The sequence below is a fragment of the Aythya ferina genome (genome assembly GCF_964211825.1).
Source record: "Aythya ferina genome assembly, chromosome: 3".
Lineage (NCBI taxonomy): Eukaryota > Metazoa > Chordata > Aves > Anseriformes > Anatidae > Aythya > Aythya ferina.
In genome coordinates, this window is record NC_140298.1 from 61233592 (window position 1) to 61254897 (window position 21306).

At 43.8% G+C, this 21306-nt stretch overlaps 2 protein-coding genes across 6 annotated transcripts in view; one reads left to right on the plus strand and one right to left on the minus strand.

Moving 5' to 3' along the window:
* Positions 1-18125, minus strand: part of GJB7 (gap junction protein beta 7) — a 30550-nt gene extending 12425 nt beyond the window's left edge. For 2 of the 3 annotated variants that reach the window (XM_084512574.1, XM_084512573.1), the window contains exons 1-2: positions 17761-18123; positions 14190-14267 (exon numbers count right to left, since the gene is read on the minus strand). The gene's annotated coding sequence lies outside the window, so the exon portion shown is untranslated. Of the gene's footprint in view, positions 1-14189; positions 14268-17760 lie in introns of all 3 variants that reach the window. The other variant, XM_084512576.1, reaches the window with a different exon arrangement.
* LOC311433438 (uncharacterized protein C6orf163 homolog) lies at positions 32-14140 on the plus strand. Of its 3 annotated transcripts, XM_084512569.1 has the most exons (8): positions 32-871; positions 1279-1304; positions 1531-2139; positions 4325-4419; positions 4983-5090; positions 6646-6848; positions 8125-8619; positions 11952-14140. In XM_084512569.1, the coding sequence occupies exons 3-8, from the start codon at positions 1992-1994 to the stop codon at positions 11980-11982; spliced, it is 1080 nt and encodes a 359-aa protein (XP_084368695.1). In that variant the 5' UTR covers positions 32-871; positions 1279-1304; positions 1531-1991; the 3' UTR covers positions 11983-14140. The 3 variants fall into 3 exon arrangements, with proteins under 3 accessions (XP_084368695.1, XP_084368697.1, XP_084368696.1); XM_084512571.1 differs by lacking the exon at positions 1531-2139; XM_084512570.1 differs by lacking the exons at positions 32-871; positions 4983-5090 and having other exon boundaries at positions 1243-2139.
* Positions 18126-21306: the final 3181 nt, after the last annotated feature.

Below are 21306 nucleotides of genomic sequence, written 5' to 3' on the forward strand. Positions count from 1 at the left end.
TTGGTCTCTTGACCTGCTGACAGTTGGTAATGGCAGTGCTAAAAGTAAAATAATTCTAAAGCAAGAGAGATCTGATAGAGATCTTTATCAAATGGTGCCTCTGTGAGGGTGGCTGCAGGGCAGGTAGTAGTTGTGGTGTTTCCTTAGCACGTGAGGCTGCCCAGCATGAGCTTTCCTGCTTCCCTTCGCCTTGAGCCAACTGTACGGGTGGGTACTTTCCTGCTGCAGCGTTGAGGCCTTCTTCGCTTCTCCAGCGACGTCGGTGTGTCAGAAGCTTCCTAGGCAGAGCACGTGGTGGGAGGCTGCGTGCCAGGACGGGCCCTTTCCACCTCACACCCTTATTACTGTTCTGGTCGCGTTTTTTCTGTTCAGCAACTCGTATTTACACCGTCACCACAGGTGGCCAAGAACTCGAGAGTCCTCCTTGTTGAACCCTTCTGGCCAAGGTGGCTTCTGTCAGGCCAAAGAAGAAAGAAGATGTGAAAGGGCATCTGCTTTCCTGTTCTGGGAGTTCTGTTTTGTTTTGTTTGGAAAGTGGTTTGTTTGTGTTGTGTTTTTTTTTAATTGAAGATAACAAAAAGGTGACCGGCTGCCCTGAGGTACAGCGGTAGCTCTGTGGGATTTCTCTGTCTCCATCTAAATTCTTTGTTTTGAGCCTCGCTGTTTTTCTTCCTGCCCATGTTTTATAATTATCGGTATCCAAAGTTCAGCTTGGCTTTGGTTTAGCTGCTTCCCTCGCAGGAAGGGAAGTGAGCTCTGCCTTTGATGAAGCTGTATAAAAGCATTTTGCAGCCTTTAAAAGCATATTCCCCTTCGTGAGCCTAGAAACATCACAACAGCAAGGCTCTGGGGCACATCCAAAGGCTTGCAGGTGAGCAGACTACCTGCCTTGTGATGGGTGAAAGAATTTCCTGGTAAATTGATTAAATACCCAGAACTATCAGATGCTCTGCATAACCTGTAAAATATGTTTTTGGGGGTAGGATGTGATGGATCATTACAAATAGCCTTGTAAAAAGGGTTACACAGGATTTTAGCTCCCTTCAGATCATTAAAATTCACGAGTCTTGTATGTTTGGTGGCCAGACTGGAGGAAGGATTAATATTGAGACTTGTTCATATTTTCAAGTATCTTCTCTGTATTTATTTGTGGTAGCTGTTGCACAGGTGACTCTTAATGCTATTTATGCACATAAAAACTGTGTGTGAATTGGGATTTAAGTGAAAAAAAATACACCAAACAAAACTACATCAGTAACAATTTGTTCACTTTAACAGGACAGTTCCCCTTATGCATCTGGAGGGTAAGTAAACAGCACTGATACAGCCTCTTTTGCCCTGTTTCTCCCTGTTTTCTCCTTGTTTTCTCTGTTTTCTCCCTGATTCTGAATTTAGTTTTCAGTATAGCAATAAATATTTACAAGGCATGATAGCTGGCTTGACAGGAACTGCAACAAAATGATTTCCTGGGCAGAGGCTTTTTCAGCTTTTGCCAGTCCCTCATCATCTCTGCTTTCACATCTTTACCAGTAAGGGAAACAACACGCTATGATTAAAACATCTGAAGCAGTGGCTGTTCTTCTGCTCCTCAAACCTCCTCCGAGGACACGGTTTGTGCAGGAATCGTGGAAATTCGACAACAAAAAAAGGCACTACAGAGCCTGAGCCCGCTGCCGGAGCTTTGTGAGCACCGAGTCCCGCCTGGTAACAGTTGCTACGCCTCGGGGCTGAAAGGGGTCACCTCATACCAGCCTCCCTCATCATCTGCCTGCAGCACCCGCCTGCCACCGAGCTCTCAGCATGCGCGAGTCTGAATCTGAAGGCAAAAGCTTCATATAATACAAAACACCAGCCGGTGATTTGTCTCCCTTCTCTGGCTTGCGTGTTGTCTGTAGCAACAAGAAGCGTTTCACCTGCGAGCAAGAGATCTCTCTGGAGCAGAGCCCTGGCGTTTTTGTGAGTGTGTTACAGAAAGATCTTAGAACACCACAATGATTAGAAGTCCGGATCAGGAATCTTTTGTTTGTTGCGCTGTATGTTCAAAAATAATACCACCGCCGCCTTCTAACGCCACTTTTGATCGGATCCGGGAGTATAAGCCCTTCAGGACACGGTATTACACTCATCGTGATATACTGGGTGAGTTTCTGTCTGAATTCCTTTCCTGGCGAGCTCAGATTTAGGAAAACTCCAAGTGTGGCAGTATCCACGTGTTGTTGAGAGTCCTGAAGGCACCCGAATCTTGGTAAGGAAACTGCACCGACCTCCTGAACATAAATAAATGCTGCGTGTTCAGAGGGAGGCGGGGTCAGCTGTCCTGTGGTGCATGAACGCACTCAGATTTGTGCATAATGAGGTGCAAAACAGAATTCGCTGTAAGACTTTGCAAATGTTTTTCAAAGCTCACATACTTTGGAAAGAACTACGCCTGTCTGGCATTTGCAAAGATCATCCCCTCATCTTTCAACAGGACACAGCTGGGATGTTTAAACCCGATTCCTAACTTCTCACACCTGATTCTGGCAGCTGACCATCGCTTGAGCCTCTAAAGAGCCCAGGTTCAAACTGTATTTAAGTCAACAAAGAGTTTTGATGGAATAAGGACCAAAAATATCCTTCATCTTGCTAGTTTTAGCATAGTTATCCTAAATCTCCGTCTTCTGTTACACATTGCACAACTTGAAAAATAAAAATAAGCATAATTATTGTCTTAATTTTTGGAAAGAGGTAAGCAGCTGACAAACCTCTCCGAAGCGTGCTGTGCTGATAGGAACACGCTCCAGAGCTGTGGGTTGATTTTTCTGGCACCACAAAATGAGGAGGGGAAGCGTGTGGCGGCAGTCCCGTGTCTGAGGATCTAACAGGAGCCTGCAGCACCTTCATACGCTATGCCGAATTATCCTAGAGGTTTCTGATCACTGGTGTAAAGTTTTGTAGAAATTATATTGTGCGTTTTAATCACCGTGTGGTGCACGAGGAGTATGCTTGGTTTGTGCTTTAAACAATGCCAAGAAATCGTCACTCCATGTGCTGAGAGCCCCAGGGACTGGGTGAATGCTGGACATTCCTCAGGAGACAAATCCTCAGCCCTGTGTTGACATACACAACGTCAACCACATGCAGAAGGCCACAGAAAGTCTTCTTAGGTTATTTTCTCGCTGCTGCTTAGCGTATTGGATTGGGGCAAAGCGATGCAGGCAGGGCCCAGCATGCTCGTTAAGGATTCTGCCTTGTTGGACTTGTTCAGTTTGCTGATTGCAGTCGCTTGGCCCCTGTGCCCCATCCTGCTGCCATTTCACGTGTGCTTTGTGTGAACTCCACAAAAGGGCTCTGCCCACCCAAGAAGTGGAATGGGGAAGAAGACTGATGTCAAGATTCAGCCCTCCAGTGGCTGTTTGACAGCTTGGTCTCATGGCTCTGGCGCTTTTTCGTTCTCCTAAAACGCAGGGGTAACAATATGTCACTCTTAGCCCCGCCAAGCATGGAGAATGGGATCCAAAGCAGTGCTCAGGTCAGGCACCGAGTAGGAGGGGAGGATCCGAAATCCCACTTTTGGGGGGGAGTCTGGGGTTACAGAAAGTCAACTTTACCCACTTCCCTCTGCAGCAGCTTCTCCTCTTGTGGGCAACAACTGGTGCTGAAGATCATTCTTTGGAATGAGTTAGCAAAGCTACTTAATTTCTTGCATAGTATGTCCACAGGAGGAGGTGGTGGTGCAGCTATTTTATTTAGACTCCATCCACACTGCTAAAGGAAGCAGCCCGTGTCTTGGACCCTGTGAAGCAGCTTGGCACGCTTCCATGCTGCTCCAGTCCCCCTTTGCAGAAGGGATTCAGTGTGCTCCCGCAGCACTTGGTCTTCCTTGGGTCTTGTCTTGCATGAGCACAGCAGCCTCAAAGACGGAGAAGGAGTTTTGTATGTGCATGCCCTGTTCCAAACACCCAAAAAATGTCCACCTAGGAATATTTGTCATGTGCCCCAAGAGTGGCACGAAGGCACCTGAGCACCTTCCTCAGCTTTGAGAAGTTCAAATTAGCACCTTCAGAAAGAAGACTGAATTATTCTGAAGTCCTGTGCCAAGGACCTAAGTCTTTTTGTGTTTCCTATCCTAACCCCATGGGCAAGGCCCTTTGTTAAAGCCAAATTACATTTGTGGAACTACGCAAGCAATAATATATTTACCAGTACATAAATATATGTGAAATGAAAGTGCTTGTATTTCAGCCTTTTAGTGTTGTGGTGTTTATCTGTGGGACCAAAGGGGCCAGGGCAGAGTTTTCAGCATTCGTTTACTGAGCAAGATTCGCTTCTGTTGGTTGTACAGAGATTGGAGCGAGCATTCAACAAGAGCAGCATGAAAGGAAGGAAACAGAGATACAAGAGCGCATCGAAAAAATGAAAGCTGAACTTTGGTCTCAGGTAAATTAAATTGCACCATTGTCATTTAAATTACGATGTTTTGGAATAATTGCTCTAGCATAAAGATAGTTAATAGAGACCTCTGAGGTCACTCCTACAGAGCTGTCATTAATTTCTGCTCATCCTTTGCTCACAGATTTCTCTGTGCACATATTTCCCCAGTTTCTGATCCCAACAAAGCCTACTCTGAATCAACACCAAATTTTACATCTGGCCAGAAAATGGCCTTTAAAAAGCACAAAAGTTAATGGTTGGTAACGCTGTTCCCCACAGTGCTGTGTAAGACTCTGAAACTGCCCTTTGTGTTATACGTACGTATGGTGGCAGCTCAATGCTATTGCTGTTGAGCACATTTTTAACAAGATGTTAAAATGTTAAATGCGATGCTCTGATTAAATTGCCAGAGGGGCCAAAATGCGCTTTGCTGTCTGGCTTTAAATTTAACTTGCCCTGATTTTTTAAAGAGAAAATACAGAACTATTGATTACATAACCTCTGCTTTATCTTAATAGGACATTAGTAGAGCACGAGCAGCTATACTTACATAATAACTTCTTTTAAAGGCTGAAATGCACAAAGAAGATGCAGTGGATGAAGCTCTCAAAGAGGCAGCCGCTAACCACAATACATTTGTACAAGACCTTAAACAAAAACTTGGAAAGGAAATAAGGGTATGAACTGCTTTGCTTTTATTACCTCGGAAGTAGCCATCATGACAAAATCATTTTTTGACAACCAGGAATGTCATTCCACGTTAAAATATACATATTTCTTATGCTTGCCATACCCAAGACCTTCATTCATTTGAGGTTTGAACTCCAACGTCAGGTGAAGTGGTTGGCCTGAAAGATGACTGGGTTTCCTTTGTGCCAGCTTGGGCTGGCTGGATTTTTAGTTCACTTTCAGCATGTTTCACTTTTTTCTGTAATTGAATGAAGTTTGTGGGCCCTGTTGGAAATTCCCCATACGGCCCTAGCTGCTTAAGGGCAGTTAAATACAGGCTTAACTTTAACTCTGTTCTGAAGCTTTGTACCTGTAAAGCTAGATATTTATCTGATTTACTGAACTTGGAGCCTAAATGGTGCGGAGGAGAAGGAAAACTGCTAGCATATGTATATTTCTAAATTAAGCACACCAAGTGCAGCTTTATATTTCTATATACACTTAGCACATGCTTTATATGGCTCTTTGGGTGTCTGAGAGAAGACTCGAAGACACAGCATCCACGAGCTCCTCGGCCAGGCACTGCTCAGCACCTGCCAGTGGATGAAGTGCCCCCAGGGAATCGCTCACTGGAGCGTTTTCCTTCGGTATTTTATTGTGTGCAAGTTTCTAAACAGCTAGCTGTTTATGCTGCAGACAGTCAAAGCAGTGTGCTTGGCATTTCAAGAGAAAAAGCAGCGAGGTTTACAGTGGTCTGAAGTTTCTGGCAGAGTTCTTTTTATGGAGCTGCTTTCCAAGGCAGCTCTGTCTTTTGCTGTCACAGCGCTTGCCAACAATAGTTGGCAGAAGCTGAGTTCCTCGTGTTTAACCATTCAATTACTTGCCATAAGCCTATTACATATCTTTGCATACCTGAGTGCTCAGGGTCTGAACATGAGCTTTTTTTTTTTTTTTTTTCTTTTTTTCCCCATACAAACAGTACAAGTGCAGAGCAGAGGCAGAATTCTACAGCTGAAACAAAAAATACTGCCTTTTAGTGCCTTAAGCTGAACGCATGGACGATGTGGAATGATGCTCTTAACGACTGAGCAAGAGAGTTAGTGCCCTGTTTGCTGGAGATCAAAGATGAAGAGAAGCACTTAGTAATGCCAAGCAAGGTGTTACGCAGATATCCAATGGGACTGATGTGTTGAGGGGGGCTGCGTGGAAGCAGAGGGCATGAAATTGGGAAGCTTTGTGGAAAGCATGGTACTAAAATGGCAGTTTTCACTTCCAGATCTGGCACCAGGCAGTCATAAGGATACCCGAACGTTTAAAAACATTTAAAAAACAGCCCCAACAAATGTTGGGGTACATGTATTGCAGTATGTTAGTTACTGTTACCCCTGTTACACCACAATCCTGAGCTGCTGACTAAGCTCTGGCCACTCGTAAGCTAAGACCCTGCAAGGAGGCACTGCACTTGCCCTGTAATGTTTCCCTGAAGGCTGTTGTTTTGCCGGGCTTTGCTTGAAGACGACTGAACAATCCTGCCGCTCACACCTACTTTTCACTTTACTCAAGGAAGCGGTGAGGAAGGCGAAGGCAGAGATGCAGCAGTACATGGAGGAGCAGCAGAGGAGGGAGGCCGAAGCTGCAGAGCAGCGCATGGCGCACAGGCTGCGGTGTGCCCTGATGGAGTGCGCGCAGGAGAAGATTCAAGCGGTGGCAGAAGCCAGGAAGCAGGAGCGGGAGGCAGCACTGAACGAAGCAGCCAGGCAGCACAGGTGCTTTTAGTGTTTCCCCTGACTCGGCTGGTGGATGTGCTAAAGGAAACAACAAAAAATTCGTCAGTGTAGCAGGTCTTCTAGGAAAAGATCAATAGACTCTTCAGGGAAAAAAAAAAAAAACTACTTGGAAATATCAAGTGACTAGCAAGAGTCCTAGGCTCTCTCTGCCTCACTGACTCCATGTAAAAGTGAAACGTATTTTTATTCCTAAATGCAAGTATCCTAAATCAAATTGAGGACCCCAAAGTTTTGCTTTTTATATCTTATTTGCAGTCAATTGGAAATGGGTCATGTGCCTGTTGTGCCATTCTTGACAACTGTGCAAAACTGGAGGGGAAAAAAAAGTGTTTCTAAGGAGATCTGCAGGGTGGAGCAGGATATACAAATATAGAAAAAGTTTTGTGAATCAAACAGTTTTGATTTTGTAATAGTAATACACCCCAATACACAAAAATGAATGCATTTCATTTTTGAGAGCACAAATGACAAAATAACTATAGTTTCATAGTGAAAAGATTGGTTCTTCCAGAGTGTTCCATTTTAAGATTTTTTTTTTTTTTTTTTTTTTTTACTTTTTCTGGACAGAGTCACACTCAAATTTTGATCCACTACATAGTACCTTCATAGTACCTTCATTTTCACTATTAACACCTGCCCTTCCTGGCAGAGAGAAATCACGTTCTGCATAAACTTAGCTAGCCTCTTTAATTCTCATGTTAGTAGAACGCCAGCTCTGGTGAACAGCACCCATAATATTTTGGCTTATACATTCTGCCCTTTATTACTGACCTGCTTGTACAAAAATGTTGTCAGGACAACCTAATCAAAAATTGTGGATGAATCTGTAGTCTAGAAATCAGCTCTCAGATTTCACCTCAAGACAGCATTTTTACCTTGGGGGCAGAATTGCTAAATCTCTATTTGAAAATTAGTGTGAACTTAAATGCCAGCTCAAAGAGAGACCTGAATGAAGCATGAAACACTAGTCCTTTCAGTTATATTTTTCATTTGGAAGTAATCATGATTAAAATATCACTGGAGACACTTGCAGAAACAATCTTCTGCAGCTGGATACCAGCTACCCTTCTCTATTACCAGTCCTTCTTTTATACTGTTTTGTTACATAAATTCTGATTTCATGTCTATTTGTAGTCAAATAAGAAAAGTTTTTAGGATAGACTTAAATTGTTTTCTTTTTAATAATATTTAATAGCAGGTGTTCTCTACCGTTTTTCTCTTCCTTTTTTTTTTTTTTTTTTTTTTTTTTTAATAGAAAGCACCTAGAGCAACTCAAAGAAGAAAGCCTGTTAGCTGAGGCACTGTATCGTAAGAGAATAGATCAATTAAACAAAGAAAAATGTAATGAGATGAATATTGCCCTGAGCATCAAACAAAAAGAGAATCAGATTGAGATTGAAAAGCAGCTCAAAGAAGCAGAGATCCTACATCTTGATGAGCTGGAAAAAGTGATGGCTACGCTGAAAGCAGCAGAAGAACAGGTAAAGACTCTCATGCAAAAGCTGGAAAAGATGACAGCATGGAAGGACAGCCTGGAAAATGAAATACAAGCAACAAGAGAAGCTTTTCAAAAGTATATTGATGCCACATTTCCTGACTTGTCCCCTGGACAAGCAGATTTTATTCTGCCTTTCAGAACAACGTTGGAGCAGAGGGACACCCCAGAAGAAACAGAGGGAAGTGACAAGGAATGTGAGAGAAGGAGTAGTGGAAGTGTGAGATTCACAACCGTGGGTAAAGAGAACTTCAAGTAGGTGATGCTGAAAAATAAAGTCATGTCAGTTCAGTGCATTACGTGAGCGTGGTTGGAATGATTCAGAGAAAAATAATCAGGAGTGATAAGCCTTAAAAATTATCCATTAATCTCTCATTTACAAATGCTGGGGAAGAGGTTAGAACATGTAGCACCTGAGGGGGTTCCCACTGAATCCTTCCTTCCTGAAGAGAGTCCAGAAAATCTGTCTTGTAGTGAAGCATCAGCACTAGGGCTGAGGACTGGTGGCTCTGCCCCGGATACTGATGTACGGAGTCACACAGACAAGCTTTGAACACTTGTGGCTTTTGTTATGAGATTTACATGGTGGTTATTCTATGCAATTTTAATGAAAAACGCTCATTATCTCTGGATCCATTCGTGCCTGGTCACTTGGAAGAGTAAAAACGGCCCGAGGCAGTACAGTGTGAGAACGAGGGTTCACTGGGAGAATCTGATAATTTTCTGTAATTAATTATGCAAGATGACCCAACCCATGCTTCTTCTGTAAAGTGGATCGTCTTGTCTGTTCAGGTGGATTATTGCACAATTTTTGAGCTGTCACTTATAGGGAAGTGAGGTAGGACAGGTTTAGAGCTCGCCTCCGTTGTGTTGATGAATAGAGAAGACAGAAAGCTGGCAGTCATAAAAAATACATTATGAATGTAGAACTTCTGTAGCACTCCTTGAGTGAGCTGAGGAATGAAAACAAGCCGGTCTTCCCCTTTACTGCAGGTGACATAAAGTGTAATACCATGAAATCTGTATGCATCTCGTTTAAGAGACCATTTAAAAGACTAATCTGTGCAGCCGTCTTTTCCTCATGCTCAAAAACAACCCCAGAAAACAAAACAAAAAAATAATCTGAGTGAAAATCCATTGCTCTACCAAACCAAGAAGCAAAGACAAATGAAGTCACTGGTTTGTTGTGGAACAGCTTAATTCACATGAAGCACTTTGAGCAGATGTTTGGCATGTTCTGATACTATTTCCAACCTAGCTGCCTATAAAACCTTACCCCACAGAACTGTGGAAGCTCCTTCCATACAGCTAATGCTGGCTGCTCACTTTTCCTCTTGAAATCCAGATGAAAAGAATCCAAGCCTTGCTTTCACAGTTGTCTAATTGAATGCATAAACTGCTCAGAGCCCGAGATAAAACTCCTGTTTACATCTCAAAGTTCTCCAACAGCCTGAAACACTCCATAAAGTCTCTCAACTGATTTTATAAAAACATTTACATGTGTGATAAACATAAAAGTCTTTTGAAACCGTACCACGAAAATACTCTAACTGGAGCACTAGCAGCTGCTCCATGAAATAGCTGAAGCTGGGGAGTGCTGGCGGGTTAGCTGGCTGGAGGCACATCTCACACACACAGCAGATCCCCATGGACCAGGAGCGAGACCTGTCACCGTGAGTAAATGGGGGAGGCTTTCTGGAGCACCTTGCAGACTCCAAAAGAGGGTGGGTGCTGCCTAGGAGCTGTGGGACTCCTTAGGATGTAGGGAAGAGCATCTCGGGATTGTACAAAGCTTACTGTGGCATGTTTAGAGGACAAAACAAAAGATCAAGTTGTTCTGGGGAAGAAAAGTGGTGGGAAAATAGAGAGATAAGGGGGAAAATGACGCTGATCACATGTAAACAGGTTGGTCATGCCTGGCCAAGCCCTGCACCTGATGAGTGCAGCCCGCCCTGTCTTCTCATTAAACTCCTTTTCTAACTTTCCCTGTGTGCATGTGTGTGTACAGAGGTCGTCCTGGACCTCTGATCACAGGGGCCATGTGCCAGCAGCTGGAGAGACTGGAGTGCATATTGCATGGGTACATTAATCAGTGCGTAATCACCAGCAAATATCGAGACAGATTAGCCAAAAAACAGGATGAGAGGCACAGGCACCAAGTGATCAAGAGGCTGCAAACCTGGGCCCGATACTGAAGAGGAACAGAGGGTCTGAAAGTTGGCTACTGAGGAACCAGGAGATGGAAGCCAGTGAGTGAGGAGACTGTGAGAGGTCTGAGGTTTGCTGGTAAGGTTGTAAGCCTGGTCCAGCTACCAGACGGCTGGTTGCTGCATGTCTGTGCACGAGGCAGTGTGAGAAGCAGGGGGCTGGGGGAGAGAAATCGCCCTGTCTTGTAGGGTTAGCCCACTTCTGTCTGGGATGTAGTGATATGTGAATTGGGTGGTACAGACCAGGGCTGTCTACACCATGGTCAGGGCACCCTGTGGTCAGGGCACCCTGTGGGGGGACATCAGTCCTGGGAGCCTCGGCCATCCAGACCAGACCAAGGCCCTGGGGGTGAATTTTCTCACCAGTGTATGTGCAGCACATAACAGCCTGTTGGGCAGTGGTGTTGCTTCTCATTAGCTTTTGGGAAAGGCAAAAAATGTGTTTTTTTTTTTAGTGCTTCTAAATGTTTAGTTGAAATTGTGATGGCTCTCCTCAGAAGCAACGCGTCCTTTTAAGCCTGCACTGTGTGGAGATGGAAAGAACCACAGCTTGGTGTAAGTGCCAAGCTTTGCAGTATAAATGGACAGACAGGGTAGCTAGCAGGAGGATCAGCGTTGGACCTGGAGAACCATTTGCAATTAACACTATTTGGTATTTAATTGAAATATTTTAGAAAATGAAGTATCTAACTAAGCCTGGTTTATGAGATTTTTTCCCTTCTAGTTGTACTCACGGAACAATATTTATCATGGGTGACTGGTAAACTAGGAATAAAACCTGCTTTTGGTACTCCATAGGTTCCTGCATGTCAAATACTTACCTAGTGAAATCTGTGAGCACACGAGCTGTGGGTAAGTAGTAAAAACGGGGAGCTCAGACACACAGGGAAGCCTTTTACTGTGTGAAGCAGAGAGAACATATGCTCATTGGCCTGGTTTTCTTGCTGCTTGAGAAGGACTAGTGACTGAAACATCACACTGCCCACTTTACTTGCACTCTGAATCAGAGAGGGCATGAATACACGGGGTTTGAGTGCCTGGATGAGGCAAATAAAGAAGCTTTCAGATAACATCTGGGCCCTGGGGTACTGGTGATGGCACATGTTGACGGCCAAGTGCACAAGACAAAATCTAGAATGGGGAGCTGCAATGAATAATGCAGACAGCAGGGTATCTCTATTAGTCATTCAGGCTATGTCTGAAATTGCCAGAAAGTCCCATCATTTCTGTGTCTCGGGAACAGTGAAACTTTCTGCCAATGGCAGTGCTCTGAAAGACTGAAATGTGGGCTGTCTAATTGCTGCAGCTGAACTAGCAGGGAGCTGTGGAGTATGGCTGATAAGCAGCTAATTATTAAACTGGAGACATCTTGCTCATTAGCCCCTCAAAGGTCTGCAGAAGAGCTCTGTAGTGTCTTCAGAGGAGGCCTCCCAGGGGACAGACCGCAGAACAAATGCACCCAGCCTGTGCACACACACATAAAAGGGTAACTGAGATTTAAGTTACTGGCGTGATTTCCTTTGTTGTGTTTAGTTACAGTTAGCAACAGCTCAGCGTTAGGTTTGTTGCTAGTTGAAATACAGGTTGAGTAAAGGAACTTGGGTGACTAAGCACAAAATGCATCAAGTGACTGTGGGAGATGCAGATTCTGGAAGAACTGGCATTAATGCTAGCCAGTAGGGACATTATATGAGTGATTTGGGGGTATTTAAAACAGGGTTTGGGCTGTGGAAGTGACAACAGTGACCAAGGGACAAATGCTAGAAGGAGAAATGGGCCAACAACACTGACAGAAACAGCCTGGAGGGTGAGGAAACCTGTGCCTCTTCCAGTGCAGACCGTGGGACTAGCAGTTAACACATCACCCGAGCTTTCTTTGGGCCAGTGAGCAAACCAAGAGCCAGATAAGCAGCTCGACTAACAAAGGCTAGAGAACTAATTCCATGTAGAAGGGTAAATAAAACTGCTGTACCCCAACTGTGACGTGGCCTGCCCAAACCTTGGCTCTTTTTCTAGGTATCATCAGCAATTTGTCTTGGTCTTTGTTAAATCAGTCTCTAGATTAGTCTCTAAACTGCCGGATTAGTTGTGTGGCTCTGGGTACCACTGCCTCTGAAGGTGCAGTCCCTTCCCTGTGCTATCTATGGCATCCCACAGTTGTTCTTGATTTTTCTGTTGTCTTTTCTTCTTCTTTTGTTTTCCTTACCTGTAAAGTACTGCAAACAGACTAAATCTGAGGCTAGCATCTGAGCTACTTTGACTCCATATTGAAGGTGTTAACCGTCCCTTTACTTTGACATGTTTCTGGTTATCCCTCTTTAGTATGAGGTTTATAATCCCGATTTATACCTAGTTCTGATTTTCAATGTGGATTTAAAAGTCAGTGACCTGGACCCTCAACCTGAAACATCACCTAGAAAAATCTTGCAACGTTGTTATATCTGAAGGACTCTGATAACGAGACACTTAGCTGTTCCACTGAGCACCCAATGCCCTTCTGTGACATTCCTCTAAGATACTAGGTCTGTCTGTCTGAAAAAAAATGCTTATTTCTGAGTCAACAGACTAGACAGTTCCGTCTCACCCGTAAAACGTGTCTGCTGCCCTCCTTCTCCTAGCTGAAGAACCTCACCTTGGTAACTTTCTAGACGTTTCATCTCATTTCTCAGTTAGGAAGGACATTTCTAACAGCAATAATGATCTCTACTGGCATGTATCCTTTCCTATATTTTGAGGAAAATGACTACGTATATTGTCATATTATAAAGACCTCCTTTTATATGGGAAGGAAAACTGGAGAGTTTTGAAATAAAGGTCATTGTAATAAGAGGAGCTGAGTTCTTTGAAAGGTAACCTGGCTAGAGCATCTAATTGCATTAAACCTTTAGAGCTGCCTGCCTCAACACCCTCAGGACACCTATTGTCCTGTGTTCCCTGCCTGAGCTGATAAATGATCTGCACGAGCTGTTGTTCACAGACATAGCTTTAAATACCCTTGGAAAGTGTTTCTTGAACGTTCCTCTAAGGTCTAACATTTCTGACTGCCAGATACTTGTTCTTCTTGACTTACGACTTTCCCTGGCTGCAAGGACAGAGGAATTAAGGTGCTAGCACTTGATAACTCAGGTAAACTAACTAGAAGGCCTCCTTAACCATCTTGTCTAGTTTCAGAGCTTAGTTCAGTGGTATTCAGGAGGTGCTCCTAATACACAAAGAGAATGTGTGTGAAGCCAATGTTGATTTGTCAAAGTTGTCCATGAAATGCGATACACAAGAAAAAAGTCCTGTGTAATTTTGTGTTTGAGGAAGAGGAAGGTACAACGCTGAAAAGGTGTTGCAAAATCATAATGCTTCTTTGAGTCTTGTCACTAGCTTATTAGTTAGTGGAACCAAACCATAACACAGATGGTTTTGTGTAACTGCACTCTCAAAGCCAATGTTTTCTCAATTCTTGTCTAGCTAGATTAAAAAAAAAAAAAAAAAATGCACTTCTGCTTCTGGGCATTGCCTCGCGATATATTTAAGGCACCCTAAGGCTGAAGTTGCTTTGAAGTCCTTACAATAACACAGATGGGGTGCAAGATAAGGTGTTAGAAATGAATAATCTGTACTGCTCACCTGTGGAGGTTCTCGCCAGGCTACCGTAGGAGCTGTCATGGTTGAACGTGCACACAAGTTATCTGAAGATGGGCAGTCCTAGAAAAAGGGAAGTGTAGCTTATGGCACTTATAAAGAGTACCTTTATGAAGAGTGGCTGGCAAACACAAGAGGAAAGCGTCAGAAAATCTCAGAGGCCTGCAAACTCACTGATCCACAAGAGGCAGGGTGCACATATCCCGGGTATGTCAAACCTCTGACCTGGGCTTGAGGTTTGAGGTCCCAGCACTGGCAAAGCTAGCATCTCAACGCTGGCTTGGGCCAGCCCTGAAACTCGGCTGTCAATGTCATTCAGGGTACTGCAGGGCTACAAGGGAGCGCTAAAGGTAGCATCATTTGGGGTAACTCTTCGTACAGACTCTCCCCACTTACACAAAATGAGTTTTGTACAAGGAAAATAACTCTGGCCTTGGAGCTACGTTTGAAACATTTCTCCCCTTCCCTTTCAGAATCAGATGATAGAAGTACGCACTCTCTGTTAAATAGGCATTAGCATTCTCTTCAAGTAAGGCTAAATTTTCACCGAACAAAGCACCCCACGGTAAAACTATTAAATTATTGTTCTCCCCATCTTCTTTTATTTTGGCCCAGCTGTTTGTGCAGTGAACTGACTCAGGGACCCAATTCCTCTTGAGAAGGGGGAGCAGAGAGTTTAGACAACACAGATTTATGTAACAGCGTTTGTAATGAAACAGGACCTTTGCTCCTGATTCAACAGAGAACAAGGTAAATGCTCGCTAGCATGTTTTATGCATTATTGTCAGCCACGTGCAGAATGTAGAAGAGCTGGATGCTGCAGCAATGTTTGTGGTAAGCTCTTCCTAAACTCTTTCATCTCCAGGATTAACTCTTTTTTGTTTTGTTTTGTTTGTTTTACAAAACTTGTTTCTCCACTAGAAACTACGTCACGCCAGTGAACACTCAAGAGTAATAGCATGGATGAGGCTAGGTTTAAACGAACTGCTTCGGGTGTCTTCCTTTAAAGGGCAACTCTTAAATTCCCCAGCAGAAAATAAAACAAACTATAAGTGTGTTTGACTTCTGACTTTGATCTATAAATACATTCAACGCAAACAATGCGGTGAGATGCTAATAACGAGGAAGCAGAAAGTAAAGATGAGACTCCATCCCTGTGATGGGAAAGAGGAGGCTCTTCAAGGAAATGAAAAATAGCCGCCTCTCCCGTTCCTCAGTGCACTGAGTCACTATCAGAAAGCAGCTGCTAAACTGTTATTCCATCACCTGCTTATATTAGCTATTTCATTTGGTGGCTGCTTAAATAGAAACAGTATTTTTTTCTATAGATAATTGAGAATGGAAATGGAGTAACGTTCAGGAACATAAATGCACTGAATAATGGCCATCTCTTGGTTATTAAACTGGTAGTGCTTCATCCATGACTCGCTTACCTCTCCTGGACAAAGGCTCCTAAATGGTTTGGAAAACTATTTGTTGATGAGAAGAACCTTTCTCATGAGCTGAGAAACGTGAGCAGTTCCCTCTGCTACACACCCTGCTAGATGAAACTAATTGCTGTAGTCAAGAGCAGAAAATTCCCGTGCTTCTCACAAACCATGTGACAGAAACTGTTTCACAGCGTGGCTGGATGGAAAAAGCTGCAGCACTTGGTTCGGTTCAGTAAGCCGAGCTTTGCAAGTGGAAGCTCGGAGTTCGTGATTTTACTGCCAAGGGAAAGGTCTTGTGCCTTTAACTCTGCTGCCAAAAGCGGCTGCGTTGGCAGGCTACTGGAGGGCTCCTGGCTGACTGCTGAAAACCCCACGCTGCTACAGGCACCATCAGCCACCCGGTGTGATGGGGGACACGACCCGTAATGCCTGACATGATTATTGCTGGTCAATTAGAGGTGCAGCCCCGGGACCGAGACCTCGAGCCGTGCCTGCGCTGCACAAGCTGACACAAGCTCCTGCAGGCTTGCCAGTCCCGAACAGAGCCCCAGGGAGACCGTCCTCTGCCGGGCTTTCAGCGAGGACAATGAGGAGCTGCAGCCCTTTGGCAGCGTGACGTGGGACCAGCGTGATCCCTCCAGAGGATGCCTGGAGAGCCGCCAAAAAGACGGCCAAACTTCCTTTTGTTCCATTCAGGAGGAAAATAGCCTGGGATTCTCTGTGCACACCAGCAGAAGTCTTTCAGTACATGCCCCCCGCCTTTGCAGCTTGAAATTCAAGGTTAAGATGCTGGAACGTACACTGCTCAGGGATTCTCCTGAACAAAAACCTCCTCATATATTAAAAGCCTGAAAGCCTTAGCTTCATCTGTTCCTGTGCTGGGTTCTGTCTAAGCAGCAATATGCCGAGTGACTTGGAGTGGGGCTTGAAAGGCTGGAAGAGAGAGAGGACATTCACGTTGCTGAAAGACTGCTTGAAAGAACTGGGCTCATTTGTAAGTGAGTAGTATGGGTTCAGCTCTACAAGCTGCTTCTGAAGTTCCTGCTGCTTGTTTTCTTGTTGTTGTTGTTGTTGTTGTTTTCCTTTGCTAAAATCGCTTTTCCTCTGCAAATACTGAACCTGCATTTTTTTCTAGTAAAAAATTGGCTTTAGAACACTGAACATAAACTCAGTATACATTTTATTTTAATTGCCTTGCAGCATTACGTGGGAGAAAAAGATCTGTGCTTCTGCAGTTTACTGATCTGTACCAGCCCAGATACTGGCACAGGATGCAGAATGGAAAACCTGAGAGACACAGCACGACCCCACAGGGGGATAGCAGCTGGTGGTAGGTGGTGACCTCTCCTTGGATCTCAACGTGTTCCTCTCAAACCTCTTTCCTCTTGGATGCCAAGTCTTTTGGTAAAACCAATTCATGGCATGAAGGCATGTCCAAGTTCAAAGATGCTGTGTGGATTTATCACTGCGAGCAATACTCCATGTGCAACCACAAACCTCCTTCCAGGATTCCTAGTGCTTATGTTCTCGCAGCACCTTCTTGTGAACTATCCTTTTAAAAATTGGAATTGTCCATCCTGTAAAAAGTCCTGCAGACATGATACTGACCTCAATGTGCTGGAAAAGCTGGATGCCAGCTGGTATCAGTGTGACTTTATACAGAAGCTGGCAAAACTCTTTGCCCTTCCCCTTTCCTTGCAAGCTATCCTAATGAATCTGATGTGCGTGGAGCAGAGAAGTGGTGGATCTGTGGAGGCTTTTAAAAGGATTGATAACAGTCTAAGAGCCACTTTCTTTAACCTATGCTGGAGGCAAGAGCTTGAACAGTATTTGGTAGTGGTTTCTTTCTCCTTCCTCCTGGAAGTGACCATGTTGCAACGTCACTGTGTGCACACAAGATTCACGCAGAAGGGTGAAAACATAAAATGAAACTTGAAACTTAAAATTTTAAAGCTATTGCCATGGTTTTGTCTGATCTACTGGAGTCAAGGGAAGCCAGAACAAGCACAGAGAAGTGTGAAAGCTAACAAACAAGACTTTTGGAAGAATTACTATACGCATATACAGTCAACTCTTAGCATATTTCACCCCCACCCCAAGAGGTATGCGTAGCCAATTTCTCTTACCTGTTGCATTTTTCTCTTCTCAGCTCCCCATGGTGGAATTGTTCACTCTGCTGCTGTCAGGACGGATAAGAGGGAAGCACCTTTTCCTGAGGTGCAGGCCTCCTGCTAGACCCAAATCTTTCATGGGATATGGAGAGAGCCTTTTCCTTCACGTGCTGGTCAGAAGCCCCTTCTGCAGCTCATTGCAAGGCTGCTCTGAGCTACCAGGATGGGAAATTTTTTACAAGCAATGTAGTCCGATGACTGCCTCACCCCCTAGATAACCACAGATGTGGGTGCTGGGAATATCTGTCTTTATTAGCATCAAGGGGTGCAGGGCAGGAACAAAGCACGAGGCTATTTCATGCCTGCCCTGAGTACAATAACATTCCAGTCTGGTATCGTGTAAATGTTTGATCTGCTGCTCATATTTTAAGGTGTGGCTTGAGCACGCTCTGCTTGACTGAGGCATAAACAGGTTTACTGCTAGATATACCCATTGATACGGAGTCATTAACGCAAGGTTTGGGGTTCAGGCACTCCTACAACGCTGATGTAAGGAGGATACAGATCTCAGCAGGCTGTAAACTTCCATGCTAGCTTTGGGAATTTTGTGTTTATTTACCTATTTCGATGTCCATTATCTGGGAAGTTTAAGCGAGAGCCCAAGGAAATGTCCAGTGGTCTTTCAGCAAAATATCCTTCCAGAGTTTCACAGGTATTTCTGAGATCACTTTCTACATTCACAATTGTCCAAAAAGGTTAGAAATTAGCTGCCTTTAATGCCAGTGAGGCCTTCCTTGGGAAATTTGTAGAGAAAGTGGATATTATTCAGCATAGAGTAAACCAGGATGTTGTTTTGCAGAGCAGTAGAGCTTGCTGGAAGGGCGGAATAGCTTCTGAAGCAAAGAATTGCATCAAGTGCAGCCACTAGTGGTGGAGGTGGCATGAAATCCCTTGCTTTGCTCAAAGTGCCCCTTTTTAGAAATATACAACCAACTACATTGCCAGTTGTAGGTCAGATCCTGAGTTCTGTCTCTGTGAAATCCACTTGTGTCAATGTGTGTTGTCTTCTAAACCTCAGCCTGCAGGCTACTTACATTTTTAATTTCGTCCTATCCCTAATTGAACTTTGAAAAGAAGTTGTGAAACCCTGAGCTTCACAGTTATATTTAAATGCTAAATTGTCTTCAGGCTATGGTTTCCAGTGAGGTGGCAGGTGAAATCTCTGGGTGTTCTCAACCTGCTGTGTGCAAGATTAAAGAAAACTAACGCAGATCAAATCAACACAAATGACTCCGTCGTTCAAATGCTATAAAACAAGGCTCGCACCACCAGACTGAGTTGATAATAGGGAGCCTAAAGGAACTGTACTCACTTAAGAATAGAGAAACTGCTTGCAATTGAGCCAGGAGCAGTATTTCCAGATCACTGCTTAAACTTCAGCTGGATGGTGACACACGAGTAGAGAGTAATAAATTAAATTCAAAAAGATGAACCTGCAGCTGTTAAAAAACAAATAAAAATGAAAGATTATGTACCTCTGCAAAAAAGGGGACATAACTCCCTGATGTTTCTTCCACATCATTGAGACAAACCCTTGCAGCTCTAGCATTACTAATTTTGCCTCAGCATTCACAGTTCTTCTGGATGTGGCTGCTGACAAGTACAACATCAAATCTCATAGTCTCTGTTGGCACTAGTCCTGGATGAGTCTATCTCAGAACCTGTTTCCTTTTGGGGCAAATTATTAGGTCATGCTGTAATGACTCAGCATGGCTTCTAAAGATTTGCTAGCTTTGAAGGAAGAAAAATTATAGGGACTTAATTCATTCAGTCACTCGAAGCATCAATATTATTCCTAAGCATTAGGATATTTCATGAATACCTAACAGGATAGGCCTTGCAGCCTCATTGAATTGCTGGAGAGCACAAGGCTGACGATGCTGAGGTCTGTCACCGCAGGGCTGTAGAGATGCTTTCAAGGTGTCCCTGCTCCTGCTGCTTCATCAAGTCTTCAGCACTGAGACTGATCACCTAAATTTTCCTGGAAACCAAGAGCACCAAATACAGACTGCCCCTCATATACCAACCAGCATAGCTCATCTCTTCTGAACTAATGAATTCTCAGGGAAATGCCAGCCTCATGTTCATTAGTGTTGCAGATTACTTTGAATCAAAACTCCCTACTGTATTTGCTTTGCACAAATGCTATTACTTTGCCTAGACAAGACTGCAAGGACAGCAAATACGTATACGACGTGCCTTTGATTCAAAGCAAAACCAACTGTCCTTAAATATTTGTGCATGCCAGGGAAAATACTCCTTTCTTTGTTTCAGCAAAATGGACTTAATGCCCATCTCTAACTCCTTTTCAATCATATTCTATTTCTACGGCTAAATGACTTTACTAAATTACTTCTACGTCAGGTGTTTTCTGTACTTGTAATTTCACAAATTGGATTCCTATCTCCTCGTGGCATTTTCTATCTAAGTATTTTTTCCATGTCCATTAACAAGATTAGCTGACATGTGAGACTGAAAAAAACAACTGCAGCTGGCCAGTGCTGTGCATCTGCAGGAGAGTCTTAGAACTCACTTTTTAAAGTAAAAGGTAAGAACTGCTAACTCAGCTACTCTTTGCTTCTCTAACAGTTACCAGGCACCCCACGATGTTAAAAAATCACTTTTTTTCCAGTCTATAGCACTCCTTTTGAAGGTTGCTACAGGCACGGCTGTCTAAAGTGTTACTCAAGTATTCATCACAAATCTACAGGATCTTAAGCTTTAATAGCTGCTGCAGGGGAGAGAAGCTGCACTGGGAATAGAATTGCTTTGGGGCAACAAAGGCCAGAATTTTGGAGAAAGGTTTGCAAATTTGTACATAATTTCAAGGGCATCCATCCATTTGGTGGGTTGGTTCCCAGCTAATGTCTTGACATGGGGAAAACACTGCAGGGAAGGTAGTTTCTGGTAGTTTCTGTTTCTGGGGTAGTGTGGATAACAATCCTCTTCCCCTCCCAGTCTGACTCACTGATCACGCTCTTATATTTTGACAGCTGAATAAAGAGCATCCTTGTACAGAAGTGAGCATCCCTTTGCAGAAGTGAGAAATCCATAATTGGAAGAGTGAGCTGAGTGAGAAGTTGATTTACAAACTGCAGCATTTTTACTGTCCCATTATTAGTGCAGTTTTCTTCTCCACTAATGGGGTCAGAGCCATAACTACATATTTCGTAGACAATTCCCTCCTTCGTCGGCATGCTGGAACGTTGTGTTTCTACGACTCTGGAAGAGGTTCCTATAGCCTAAGAAGAAAGTCCCCAGTCCTTGATCTCCTGATATGTCCCATCAGGATGGGATGCTGCCCAGCAGCAGTTTCTTACACCTCTTGGACTTGTAGGGAAATCAGTGTATTGCATTTTTTTCTGCTTTTGCATATTTGTGGGATTTGGGACTGTTACAAGGACTCATTATAGCATTGTGCAAGAAGGTAGTCTCCTGTGAAAAGGATGTTAAAGTTACTGATTTTTTATCAGCTGTATGGACATAAGAACTAGTTAATAG

Bases quoted from the DNA above. Each gene is read 5' to 3' on its own strand.
- LOC311433438 (XM_084512569.1), top strand. From the start codon at position 1,992: ATGATTAGAAGTCCGGATCAGGAATCTTTTGTTTGTTGCGCTGTATGT. The intron at 4,420-4,982 runs GTAAATTAAATT...CTTCTTTTAAAG, and splicing joins AAGCTGAACTTTGGTCTCAG to GCTGAAATGCACAAAGAAGA. The intron at 6,849-8,124 runs GTGCTTTTAGTG...TTTTTTTAATAG, and splicing joins GAAGCAGCCAGGCAGCACAG to AAAGCACCTAGAGCAACTCA.